Source organism: Cupressus sempervirens, chromosome 5, assembly GCF_028749045.1.
Source record: "Cupressus sempervirens isolate cs-2001-9-10 chromosome 5, ASM2874904v1, whole genome shotgun sequence".
In the NCBI taxonomy this organism is placed as follows: Eukaryota; Viridiplantae; Streptophyta; class Pinopsida; order Cupressales; family Cupressaceae; genus Cupressus; species Cupressus sempervirens.
Window position 1 is genome coordinate 386,941,013 of NC_143122.1, and position 14,337 is coordinate 386,955,349.

General features: G+C 32.8%; 1 protein-coding gene across 3 annotated transcripts in view; it reads right to left on the reverse strand.

Annotated features, from left to right (window-relative positions):
• The window catches only part of LOC149556402 (PI-PLC X domain-containing protein At5g67130-like), a 37,860-nt gene extending 28,448 nt beyond the window's left edge, over window positions 1-9,412 (reverse strand). The window contains exons 1-4 of one of the 3 annotated variants that reach the window (XM_089830693.1): window positions 8,881-9,412; window positions 8,554-8,688; window positions 8,102-8,239; window positions 7,809-7,907 (exon numbers count right to left, since the gene is read on the reverse strand). In XM_089830693.1, coding sequence (XP_089686819.1) covers window positions 7,809-7,907; window positions 8,102-8,239; window positions 8,554-8,601 — 285 coding nt within the window. In that variant the 5' untranslated portion in view covers window positions 8,602-8,688; window positions 8,881-9,412. Of the gene's footprint in view, window positions 1-7,808; window positions 7,908-8,101; window positions 8,240-8,553; window positions 8,794-8,880 lie in introns of all 3 variants that reach the window. The other 2 variants (XM_089830691.1, XM_089830692.1) reach the window with 2 other exon arrangements.
• Window positions 9,413-14,337: the final 4,925 nt, after the last annotated feature.

Genomic DNA, 14,337 nt, shown 5'->3' on the forward strand with positions numbered 1-14,337 from the left:
TCCAACCTTTTTTGAGGTCTCCGGAGACGCGAAAAGTCTCCGAGACATGTCTCGGTCTCCGAGACGCGACTTTTAAGGGGAAGACGGGTCTCCCGGTAACCATGTCATTTTCCAATCAAGAAAATACATAAATACTCATGGCTATCCAATCGGGTCATGGAATTGCATAAAAATGGAAGGGAACACTAGTTTTCAACCTCCAACCATTTAGCAATCAAAAGAACTAATAAAAACGAAGTAAAAAAAAAGAAATGAGAGAGCCCTACCTCACTCCAAAAGCTGAAAACTAGGGAATGAAAGAACAATTTGGAGAGAGCTTCAAATCCAATGAAACTCGTAGAGAAGATGGAGTCCCACTACAAATCCAACAAGACAATCCTCGTAGCTTCAACAAGCCAATCTCTCACAATGAGCAAATCTCAAGAAAGACCAAAGAGGGTTTTGAAGAAAATTCTCCAAAATTATGAAATGAAAAGTGAGAAGTGAGTAATAAAATTCATTCTTGTCTAATAGAAGCACTTTTATTAAAGTGACTTATAAAGTAGACTATTCAATCACTTAGTAGACTAATTGGTCATTTTCCAAATTAATAAAACAATTCCAAGCATATGAAATCAACTACGACAAATAAGTTGGTAATTACAATATATTAAATCAAATAACAAAATCCCCCCAATCAATTAAATCATCATTTTAATTAATATTTTCTAGGACAACCGCAGAACCCTAAATGCACAGACACGCTCATTAGTCTAATCACATAATGCATTATGACTTTGGATTTACCAATTGTCAAAGGGTTAATAATAACAAATATATGGATATGTTCCCCATATAGGGACGACATTGCCTCAACATGAAAGGTCAAGGTCACTCTCTTCTGGTGTCACTGTCAAGGATATAGGTACACACTCGGATCTTGAATTTTTAGGGTGAATATACTTGGTACCTAGTTTGGTAAATAACAAACATCAAGTGCAGATGCTTAATATATAATAGCCGAAGCACAAACAAACACAGTCATGTGAAAGAGAACGTGACACCGTGTAGATCTCACAAGCGACTTGGCTATGTTCCTATTTTATACTAGCACCAACAGGCAATGCACACCTAGCAATGGTGTAATATAGTATAACAACAGATAATTACATGATATTTCATTGAAATTAAAACATTTAAATAATCATTCATAGTCCTTTGAGCATATATATCAATTGAAATTTCAGGACAGATATCTATGGGATAGAGGCACAATAATCATGAATCCAAATGAACATCTTCCATGCGCAAATATAATCCATAATCCCAAACCTGAATATAGGTAAATCATTTCCTCATTATTCTAAACATTTATCAATAGAGATAACTAAATTACTCAACAACATATATGGTACAATACTTGTAAAATACCAGACAGTCATCCTGAAGCAACATCAATAACCTCGAATGTAAAATACACCAAATATGGTCAAAATACCACTAACAACATGATCAAAGAAATGAGTCAACACTAATGCAAGAACCAAAATCAGGTGCAGTAGCCCAATGCATCATACAATACAACCATCGTTCATATCTCAAGGGTACTCACAGAATAACCTCTTGATACCATACCAATCTAGGTAACTAGTGGCATAAACTAGAGTGAACCATCTAATAGATCATAAGCCTCAAAAGTTAGGCAAAAAGCATAATCGATCTACTAATACAACATAAATCAAATCTCCCCAAGGGTGTAGACCACTCATCAATCCCAACACGTATTACAGTAAAATAATGAATGTGTCATTAAACAAAGATCATGAATGATCTATATATACAAGATACAAGAGAATGTTTCTATAATGAAAGAGAGGAAATAGAAACATTCTTGTAGAGTGAAAAAGAAACTTTCCATAACGAACAGGAGGAGTTTATGGAAACATTACAAAAAGAGTGACCATTAGAAAAAGATGGAAGAGAGAGAAAATAAAAACTATCTAATATCGTAATACCCTCCCTTAATGGTATCTATCTTCAAAAAACAGAAACTTGCATGTCCTCAAAAAGCGTAAAAGGCAGCCTCGAGTTGATCATAGAGGTATGCATGTTCTGCAATGGTGGTATGTGATAGCATTGACTGTAGTAGGACGAGTCTTGGTACCTAGAACAAGCACCTCAAGGCGACGATACTCAAAGATCATGATCATTCGCTGCTTCCAGGTCTTGTTGTTCTTTCTATTGAAATGTTGACTACCTTCCAGCATGAGACTGGTGAGAGATGCCATGCACATTTTTCAATAAAAAATGCGAAGAATCAAAGATGGCACAAACTTCGAGACAGATTGACGAAAGACCCAAAAAATTTGAACAGACACCCTGGATTAAGAGCTCAAAAAACCCACAAAAAATCTGAAATTAGATTTTGAATCTGCTAGCTCAAAAATTGAGGCACAAAAACAATGCACCCAGAAAGAAGTGAGACTAACCTAGTTGAGATCAGCAAAAAAAATTTAAAACTGGCACAGAAAAAGAGAGTTTCGAAAGACACCCTAGCCATTTTTTATAAAACCAAAAAAGGGCAAATTTGATTGTTAAAAAAATGGTGGAAAGTGAAATTGTTGGACAAAATTCAGAGAGAGGGTTTAAAACACCCTAGACATCGCCCTTTGCAAAAATTGTGCAAAAAAAGTCAGCTCAAAAATGCCCAAAAAGAAAGCCATGAAATTGCAGAATGGATGTCAAATCCCTAGTCGGGTTTGGAGGAAAAAAAAGGATGCAAATTTTGAACACACTCAGGCAAATATTTCAAAAATTATGAACTAATAATTTCAAAAAAGAAATTAATTTTTTTTGAAGAGGCCAAGAATTTGCTTTGATACCATATTATGGTAAAATAATGAACTGTGTTATTAAACAAAGACCATGAATGAGCTATATATACAAGATACAAGAGAATGTTTCTATAAAGAACAAGAGAGGAAATAGAAACATTCTTGTATAGTGAAAAAGAAACTTTCCATAACGAACAAAAGGAGTTTATGGAAACATTACAAAAAGAGTGACCATTAGAAAAAGGCAGAAGAGAGAGAGAGAGAATAGAAACTATCTAATATCATAATAACATGATCTCTTAGAAAGCAAGAAAATTAAGGTCAAAATAGAATGGCATACAGAAATCAAATGGGAGAGGCACTACATGAACACCCCTCAAACTTCCTCACATAGCACTTGGAGAGCAAAATCTTCTCATGAAAATGTATCAAATACCCAACTTATCCTTTAAGCAATAAACTTGTGAAATGATGTGTGACAAGAAGCTTCGTGTGGTCTTAAGGCCTTAATTTGGTCTTGATGTTGGTGGTTGACCCCATTGGTATATCCACTCTAGACCCCCAGTAGTCATTTAGATCTCTTCTCATATAAGAAATTTGATTACAATGAAGTAATTTTAGAATGGAGACCAAAATCATCACCTTGAACAATAATCTTTAACACTATCATAATCTCATTGATCAATGATGAGGTATCATACTATAGCATTAAAAGTTCAAATGCCATTATTATTAAAAAACAAAATGCAAGGCTTAGAACCTCTCCCCAAGTTTTCAGTAGATGAAGGGAGAGAAAGATGTTGAATGTTCTAGTAAGCTATTTATGAATTACAATGATAATTTTCAAATTTAATCATCTTAAATTCATAAAATTGCCAACTATTGTGTAAGGATGATTTCACATGATGTGCAAATTTGTATTCAAATGAATCAAATTAAAAATTAAAAAACACTTTTGTACTCATTTATGGACTCATTAGAAATATATCATCTTTGAATTTTGCAAATAAAAAGTGTTTTTATTGAAATTTAAACATTTTGTCAAGTCGTCAAGTTTTTTGACAAGGGTTTGTTGAGTATTTGCCAAGTTTTTCTGAGCTCGAGCTTACCAGCTATGGCCTTTAATTAAAATAGGGAGTAACAACTATTCACGGTCACACAAAAGAGATCAAAAGAAACAAAGACACTTCAATTCAATTCCTACCCATATCTAGTTGATGAAATTCACCCCGTTCAGGACAAGATCACTCATCCATTTCTACTTGTCACAAACTATTCTTGGCACTACCCACTCTTCACCAGATTTAATTTGTGACTTTAACTAAAGGCCCAATCCAAGCATCCAAACACATCATCTTATTAACACTATTTGAGCTTAGAGATAGGGTATCAAAACCTTAATGGAACTAGCACCCGAGTAAAGTTGAAGAAGCAAGCATAATCTATTCATTGAACAAAGGATGTTTGCAAGATGTAGTGCTATTAACTAGCATTTTCAAACCAAACCAGTTACCAAACTATGGATAGCAGGTGGCTTCTAATTCTAGAAGTAATTGGGAATTGGAGCTGAGCTTCTCCCTTTTAAGACAATACTGCAGCTTTGTAACTGCACTATTCTAGCCCACTATTAAGCCAGAATAGTCACCACCACACTAGAGACTAGGGTGTCAACCCTATCACTACAGAATAGGGTAATCAGACCCAAACACAACTGCTTACACATGAGGTGGTCTGACCCTCTATAGAAATTACTTCTTGTGAAATCAAAGTGCCACAAGAATCAATTGGACTCAATTGATCATTAAGGTTTGGGGTAACAAAGTAGTGAAGATAGATTGTACGTGTAAATAAACCAGCACTTTTGCTGCCCGATATACTGAGCACCAACCACTAGGACCTGCAAGAGGAAGTCAGGCCAGAAATCGAGCAACAGAACATCTCAATTCTTGGGCATCTCAGTTGAAACAAGAGAAAACTTTATAGGAATAAGAATGAAATACTAGGTTGAGACTATGATCTAATGCAACGGTAGGTGGATGCTTATAAGGTGTTGTGAACACAATGAAGAGACACAAAAAGCATAGATAATGGCTTCACTTCTTGACATTGATTGAGCCCGATTTTCAGATATAAACTATACATCTTATGGTTCTTAGAAACGCTGAAAGTTAAAACCCCTATATCTAAGTTCTTGCTCAGTCCATAGTCTGCTACAAAATGAGCTATGCCGGCCAACACTAGCATGCAAACACCAGCCAACAATATGCTCTCACCTTACCTTGTTCAAGCTCACTATTTCATGATGGGGCTTCCTACTCTATTAGGGGTGAAGTTTGCCAATGGTTTCTAGGGCATCTAGTTACAACCTACTCAAGTGAAACGAAGAAGGTTTAGAATGAACCAATTGTAGTTGTTTAAATTTTTATGATCACAAAGATCTTTGTAATATCCCATTTTTCCCCACAAACATTAAGTTCTTGATCGTTGACATGGATTGGGGATCAAAAGGACCTAGAACACATCATTTCCACAAATTTTGGGACAACAGAAGCAAAGCACACTTTTGAGAGTCTACAAGAATAATGATTTACCTATAATGAGCCTTGGGACCTAACACAGAGGATATTGGGGGTAGGGAAATTGCATTTGATTGGGATATACTCCAACAGTAAGGAAAAGCATGAACCCTGCATAGGGATGCAGAGTGTGGAGAAGAATGAGGTGTCACAGTAGGCATGCAATGAAAGATCTTCCATCACTAAAGGGATGATGTCACTTGAGAGCGGTCTGATATCCTCAATCATCCAGCCTTGTCTCACTTGAGGACAAGCAAACTTGGTAGGGTAACACTTGTAATGTTCCCTTTTCGACCCACAAACACCAAGCAATTAGTATACATGGATTGTGGTTAATTAAATCCTGTCAGGTGTTAGATAATCATATAGTTAGTCTTCCAAGTTCAACTACGCAGCTTTTTTTGGTCATGTCAGTTTGAGTTAAATGAGGGACACTACAGTTATTCCATTTGCTATCTTCGGTTAAGGAATTAGCTTCAGCTAAACAAGGGTTCAGGTCATCAATTATCTCTCTAAACTCTTGGGAAATGTTTATCAATTGGCTAGCATGTAAAGTAGTAGTAATTTCCATAATTTGTTAATTTGTGGATTGCTTGAGTTGAAAATGGTATATGTAGTGTTGTGAAGAGGAAAGGCATCATCAACTATTACGAGCAAAAAAGCTTGTACAGGTAGTGGACTTGTCTTGGGCTATGGTTTTACTTCCCATTGATCTCGCGTTCAACTTCAACACTTAGGCTTACCTGATGTGCGTGGTTTGTGGGCTATAACATGCATCATTAGAAGAATAGTCTTGCCTCAGCTCACCCCTTCCATACCCCAACTTGGCAAATATGTAAGACCAAGGCAAGGGAGGTTGGACACTAGGCTGAGACGTGGAGATGTCTTTGAGTTAACAAAAGAAAAATTATCACTAACAAAATGGTGCATTCTGATTATAGAAATTGGAAGCAGCTACCAAAACTTCCTGCTTGAGACAAAATCCTCAGGATTATTTTGATTAGTTCCCTTGAGATGAAACCATCTGAGCTATTTGGTAGTATAGGGCAGCATCGAGGTTATTCCACATACTCAGTAGTGCAAGTCAGATACCAAGGTTATTCGGAGGTCTTTAACAGTACCAAGCAGTAGGAAGCACTATGCGGAGAGATTGGTGTCAGAGAACAATTTACTTTTGTTGTATTGCTTCCTGAATAATACATGTATTTTAAAAAGACAAATTAAAATATATACATCTACACTTGGGATGTTTCTGGGTTTACTTTCTGTGTATTTGTACCAGTTAAAATCTTTTTGGTTACTTTCTATGTGTTTAGACTGGGTTAGCACAATCTCTGGTCCAGGTTAGGTGTTAGTCATTGGTATCCTTTGACATTGGCAACTAATAGGATCTGAGTTCTACACCAAATCATTTTTTGCAAGACATACAAGCCCCACATCTGTTTCTAATTAATCTTGCATGTCATATGTGCTATTTTTTTAGCCAATTAATTTCATATTGTTAAAAGCAATGAAACTTGCAGCTTTTATGTTTGAATTGGGAATCTGTTATACCAATACACTATACAATTTATATACAATAATTATGTATATACCTAGATTTATCTAGCTAAAAATTTGGATAACAGTGGCAGCTATCCATGAATGGCATAATGCTACCCACCAGAAAACCTTTCATGAATCAAAAGTTATAACAATCACCTATCGTTCATGGGAAAACATACTTTCATGAACTGGTCAATGCCTCTGCATACAAACCTATTTGGGCGACTTAAAACTAATTCTAAATAAGTGTTGAATTTCCCATTTCTAAACATCTTGACGTTTAAAGGGTAACTGCGTCAATTTCTCATCCATTCCTGCGTTCAGGCAGATCTATTATAAGCAATTTCAAATCTTACACATACTTAATGTATTACCCTGAAAGTTTCTCTGATAGGTGGGGCAGATCGGTGCTCAGACAGGTTTCAATTTTCCTTCTGATGCATGCACTCAGAACTTTCAAGAGATGCTGATGTTTTTAGAGACAAAAGAGCTACAAATGACTAAAAGAAATCTTAGACTTACCAATTCATTTTGTGTCAGTGCTGTTTAGGAATTATGGTGTTTTGGATGTTTCTAACCTCATTTATCATTTGTGACATGAATATGATTCTATTTACTTCCTGTTCCATTCTGGTACCCTAGGCATTGATTTTGTTTAATTGATTGACTTTTTCACCCATAAGTTACTTATGCATCCTACCAATTATTAATGTGCAGCCTTTACAAAAAAGTTATCAACTATATTGCAACAGTGGATGTGAATTATAAGGTGTATCAGTCAGCATTAGTCGCTGCTCCCTATTTGTAAAACCATTGCACCTTAAGTTGCTGAGCTTTTGATTAGGCAGAAAAGAGGCAAGTAAATTCAACTTACAAAAGCTGTGATGTTGAGGCAGGTGCCTCCAAAGGAATGGCAAAGCCAGATATCATTCTCGAAATCATACATGTCCAACATAAGGCCCCTCACACCATTCTGCAAATAACCCAAAACCCTATCAGTCTTTAAATATTTAAAAGGCTTGAATGAGATAACATCGTTCTGTAAAACAAAAATAAAAAATCACTCAGACCTTAACTCCATAACTTTCTTCCTTTACTCAATAACACGGGGCATGTACTCATGTGATAAGATGTAAAAGGAACGTATCAAGGGTCTATGTAACATACATTCAGCTGACTAGTCACGCTATCCTCTTGGTTGGAGAACGTTATACGAGGGGTACCCGTGTAGGACTTCTCTCCAACAATTGCATAGGAATTGTGGGTTGTGAGCCATGAATATCTATTAAAAGGCAGGCCGCCCACCTGATCACATAAAGAACATGTAGTATAGTGATTGAAAACTAACCTGTAGGGTCTGCAAATCCAATAGAAGACAAAATACTGTAAAACAATGCATTTGGAGAAATGAAGACATTAACGTAGACAAAAATTGTATGCTGTAAACGATACACTTTCTGAGAAGAAGGAATCTGCAAGCTGTGTAACTTAAGACAACTGACCAAAAAGACACAATGGCATATAGATCCCATCAAATCAAATACGTTAATCTGTTTAACTATGTCAATGATACAACTCCTGGAGACTAATTTGACATATAGCGATGCAAAAGTACCTACCTTAGACACAGGGTCTGTAACACTAAACCTAGTGCATCTGTAATTCATGTCACCCACAGAACTGCAAGATATGCATTTAAGCCCAGCTGAGCAGTCACTATCTTTGGCACAGACATCATGAACCAGGCAGCTACCCTGGGAACAAGCTCCATTAGAACCTACTACTAGAAACAACAAACCCAATATGCTTGAAAGAATAATGCTCCGTTTCCCCATTTTGCACTTTTCCCTGCATTAAAACTTTCAGATATAGAAAATTTTGAAATCTAGGAAAACAATAAAGCGCATCAAATGAGAAAAAGAAGCTGCAACCAAGAATCAGCTTACCTGCGGTTAGAATAATGGTATATGCATGTCTTTCCAGATCAGTTAGATCTGATAGAAACTATTCACCAACTATTTTGTTGCCTTCACCCAATTCATTAAAAAGGCATATTCCGACGAAAGAGTCGTAACCAATCACCTTAAAGATGATTTGGCCGTCAAATTATGCTCTCTAAACGCGTACTCGGCCGTAAAACATTGGAGCTTGTAGTGAAAGATTCCTGCAAATCACCTGACACGGAGTTTTCTTCGATGCCGTAATTTTTAATGTGCAGTTGGTAAAACAGATCTGATTTTCCCTATCAAATTTGAACTTCCACACGGTTGCCGTTTTAAATTCTCTCAAATTTGAGCTTCATTTAATCCCACCCACGAATTAGAGCAATGAGAATTTTAATGAAAATTGATGACCTACATTGACATTGTTTAACGTATGTCTGATTGTTTCACCTTCCTGGAAACATGAAACAAACCAGATTACACTATCAAAATTGAATGGTTCATAAGTGTGTCGTGATAAAGAAATTTTTTATTTATGTTTTTCCTTCTTGTTTATGAATTTATTGCTTTGAAGAGTTCAAGATGAATGTTTACTTGACTTTGATAGTTTCAATCTTTATATAGTTTAAATTGGTGTTTGCGATTATGTTTTGAATATTTTCAAGAAGATGGCATTGAAATTTTCAAATCAAAAAAAACAAGGGCTCTACAAGAGCTAGAGTCCCTATTTTTTGGTGAAAAAATAGAGGATTGTTTTAGTGATTGATTTGTCAAATTTTGTATTAATCATATATATATATTAATTCATAAATATGTAATTAGAACATAATGTAGAAATATATAGTGTGGATAAGATCTAATACATTTCTTGCAAACAATTTTATGGCAACAAAATTAATACTAGTTATTGTAAATAAATTTATTTTAAGATAGATAATAATAAAATAATTGTATATACTTATTTCAATATATATTCGTAGTTGAAATTGTTGGGGAAATTAATGTTGAATAGGAAAGGCAAGTTATGTTGTGTGGAAAAAAAACAATAATCATATTTGTCTATTAAGCAAAATTTATATTTCATTGCAAAATACAATCCAATAAATAAACAACATTTATAATAATGTTTGAACTTGGAAGAAATCTGAATTTTTTAGTTGAAATAAAATCAACAATATTGAAACGAATATGCAATATAGGCCACAATATTTCAAGCGCAGTAGCAACAATATTTTCCGTTTGTTAAGAGGGAACATAGTAAAGAAATGCATCGAAACACTTCCATATGTTTCTTAAAATGAAGAGCAAAAATATTTTAGTTGTGTATTGGTAAATCCCAACACAATTAGACGAAAAATAGTTAAGACCATTGTTGTTGCTTGTGCTCAGATTTTAAAAAAATGAGGGACTTTTATAGAATATTTCTAAAGGCATTGTTAACATCTAAACAGGAAGCTACAAACCTTTAAAAAATTAATATCTACCTGAAAATCATTGTGGAAAGAATAGAAAATGGAGAAACACCATGAACAATTATTTAAAGTTAAATGAACAAATTTTTGAAATAAACATAAAAAATATATATTAAATACTTTCAATTAAGGTCATACAGCGAGTTAACTACACTAAAACATACACTATTGCCATGACCTAAAAAATGTAACCAAAACTAACTATTTATTAGTTGTAGCCAAAGAAATTCATTATTAGTAAACAAATACTATGAGTGAGTGAGAAGACAAGACTAGACAATACATCACCAATTGTAATAAAATAGTAAGCATTTGTAAAAAAGAAGTTATTGTGTGTGTAAAACAAAATCAACTTAAAAGGTACATGAAAAATTATTTTAGCAAGTATTGTTTATTAAAAAGGGAAATATTTTGAAAGGAATGTTTTGACTATTTCGCAAAACAATTATCAAGTTGGATGGGCAATATGATTATTGTGAACTGAATAATGTTGAAAAAAATCCTCTAAAAAATTATTATGGGTGGTGTCGTGTATGTTGAGGAAGATTGATGGTAATAATGAAATAAAATGTAACATTGTGTGTGACAAACCAAGTTATTTAAATCATAATCTAATATAAATAATAGAGCTCAAGATTTATTTATCTGAGTATTCCAAATGTTCCAAAAAATCATTGCATAGTACATTGCATGAAATAGCAGTATTCTAGCTATTGTAAGGGCCCATTGTTTCCAAACTGTGAGGCAAGATTTAGAGAAAGTGTGATAGATGGACAAGGAGGAATATCAAATATAGTTACAAGAGTAGGAGATAATCCTAACAATCCAAAGGCCCCCCCCACCAATAAAAAAGGCATCAGAGTGATCAAAACTGGCAACACTATTGGCATGGATAGAATCCACAATATTATAGTTCTTCACAACTTGCAAATAAATATGCAAGTCTCATCATTCTCGGTCTCACAAATTCCTCTTATTGTGCAAAAATGCCACTTAATAAGAAGATGCATTTCACAGACAACAATTTGAGCCTTAAAAATATGGATTTTTATAGATGTTTAATAGTTACCTCCTTTAGTGTTTAAGTTATTTCTAAAATCCCCAAGAAAATGATTAGCACTATGGAGGTATTTGGTTCTAATGGGGTTACTTAAAAAGGTTTACTCAATGTCTTTCATGGAGTCTACATAGATTTTTCTACATTATGTTAGAACACTTAGATTATACAGCTACAAAAAACTTATTTGTTCAAAGACATGTATCTAACTTTGTCGAAAAAAATCAGTGCCTCTAATATTTTCTATACCCTGATGGAGGGTTTCAAATGAGCTTCATATCCTAATATTGTATGAGAACTGAAAAAATCTTTACGCCTTTGAAAATATCTTCTCCGTTATTTAAATGCTTCCCTAGACTACCAATTTGGCTAGCAAGATCATCTACTTTCACATCTTCCAAACTCAAATATTTTCTAAAGAACTCTCAACCTTTGCATCATTTCTTTTGATAACTTCTTAAATTTATTTCTTAATCAAAAGGCCTTTATGATGACTAGGTGGAAAGATGAACTATTCAAACTAGACCTAAGAACAAGAGCTTTCGTTTTTAATCAACTTTCCATCACTTCCATTCCCATCTTCATCTTTGCATCCAGATTCTTGAGGCATTTTTGTCCTAGGGCATGCAACAGAAGTTGATGTAGTGTGTGGAAAAACTTCCTATTCATGACCATGACTCTTACTTAACTCTTGCTTAATCCATCAGACCTTTTTTCTTACTAAACATGTTTTGATCTTTTAGAGAAAAGGTATCTGAATACACCAATTTGTCCCTCAAAATATCACATGTAACAATCAATCTAAAAAATTGAAGGAAAAAAAGATTAATCAGATAGCAGAAAGAAATTATGAAATTTACTACAAGATGGGCCAAACACTAGAATATTCACTATGAAAACAAAGCCCTATCTTTAAAAAATATTTCCTTTAAAAAGAGATGTCAAAAAATATGCACTTGACTAAGGAGGAGAATGGATATGTGGCCAAGGAGGAGCTTCACATTGAATGGTAGCACAAACTGAAAGTTAGTAACTACAAAATATAAAAAATGCCCAAAACATAGAAAATTACGAAAAGAAGAAGAATGAAGATGTCTAGAGTCTTCCATACAATGACAAAAACTATGTACTATTAATTTCATAATGATAGTAGACATTCTCTACTAAAGTATAATGTTGAACACCATTTTTATCCAAGGAGTACATAACATACCACTCTGACTTGGGGTTTTCATTACTTGAAGAATATGAACTTTGTATAACTCTATTCTAATGTGTTCTTGAGAATGGAATCCCTTCAACAAATACAAACCCTTTATAAAAATATATAAGGCTGTTGCAATATAATACAAATCCAATATTGATGTGATATGAACCAAAAAAACTCAAATAATATAAAAGACAAGAAAGCCATAGAATATAATGGAGAAAACGGAGAAAGACAACTACACTTCTTTTACTTATCTCCAACCCAACCTAAAAAAACACCAAAGCTTTGTGAGTATTCCAGAAAGCAAGTATGAAATATAAAACAAGTGCCATATAATGGCTTAGTACTTGCCTTAGTTTTAATAGTTTTTAGTATAACTCTAATGTTAAAATAATTAATTTATCATAGTATATAAAACATTTTAATCAACACAAATCTTATATAGTTAAATTCTATTCATATATATCATATATACTATTATAAATAAATTATAATATGAAAATAAAAATATTTTAATAATAATATAATAGTGTTTCTTAAAAACTATATAATATAAGTATAGATAATATTTTTTAAAAATATTTTAGTTGAATGAAAAAAATTAAACATTTGAACTAACTCACTCACAAATAAAAATATTTAACTTCAATCCTCTGCATATAAGACTCAAAATGATTTACCCAATCAAATTATCAAAAAATTATATAATAGAAATTATGTAGTTAAAAAACTTGCATCTAACTATGCATTTTATAATTAAATTTGAAAATGATAAATTTAAACTCATAAAAACAGTAAGTTTTAATCAAGAGTTAGGCATGAAATGTAATGCACAATGAAATGCATATATGACTGCTCAATAAAATACATATATGGGGGGAGTTTAATGAATATAATGCAACCACTAATACCAAATTAAATGTCGGTCTTTTATTTAAGCCACTTATTTCAATAGATTTTTAAAAATGTTTAAACCACTAGCAAAAATAGTAATAACCAATCAAAAAATGGCATTTAAATGTAAAAAATATGTATTTTAATAATAATATTAACAAACATTTAACATTTGATAATATTTTTAGATTTTTGAAAAAAATAGTAATAATATAAACAAGGCAAAAACTACAGTCTCCTGCCTATAAGGCAAGGACTAACAAGTGCCACATAGTGGCTTAGTACTTGTCTTTAATAGTATTAATTTTAATTTTGATATAAATTTAGTTGTAATTTTATTATATATTTATTATATGTACCAAATATATTAATGTGTACTTTCATAAGTTTATATATTTTATATATAATTGATTTTGTACAATTATATAGTTGTGGCAAATTGTTCAAATTAAGAAACATCAATTTTTTTAACCAACACATTAATTCACATAAGATTCACAATTTAATACATAAGAAATAAGTTGAATACTAATTTTAATACTTTGACAATATATTATTACATATAATAATTGAAAAAATACTTTTTGTGTACTATGCCACATAATTTGAAAATAAATGTATTCAATTTTATTATATAATCTATTATTTTTGAAATTTTATAATATAATATTAAAATATAAATAATGATAATTGAAAGAACTATTTATTAAATATTAGTAGTGGATGAATGAAATAAATACAATATAAAACATTTAACAATGGTATTAAAAATTTTAATATAATAAAATATTATAAATCTTTCAAGCAAAAGTTGAAGAATTGGAGGG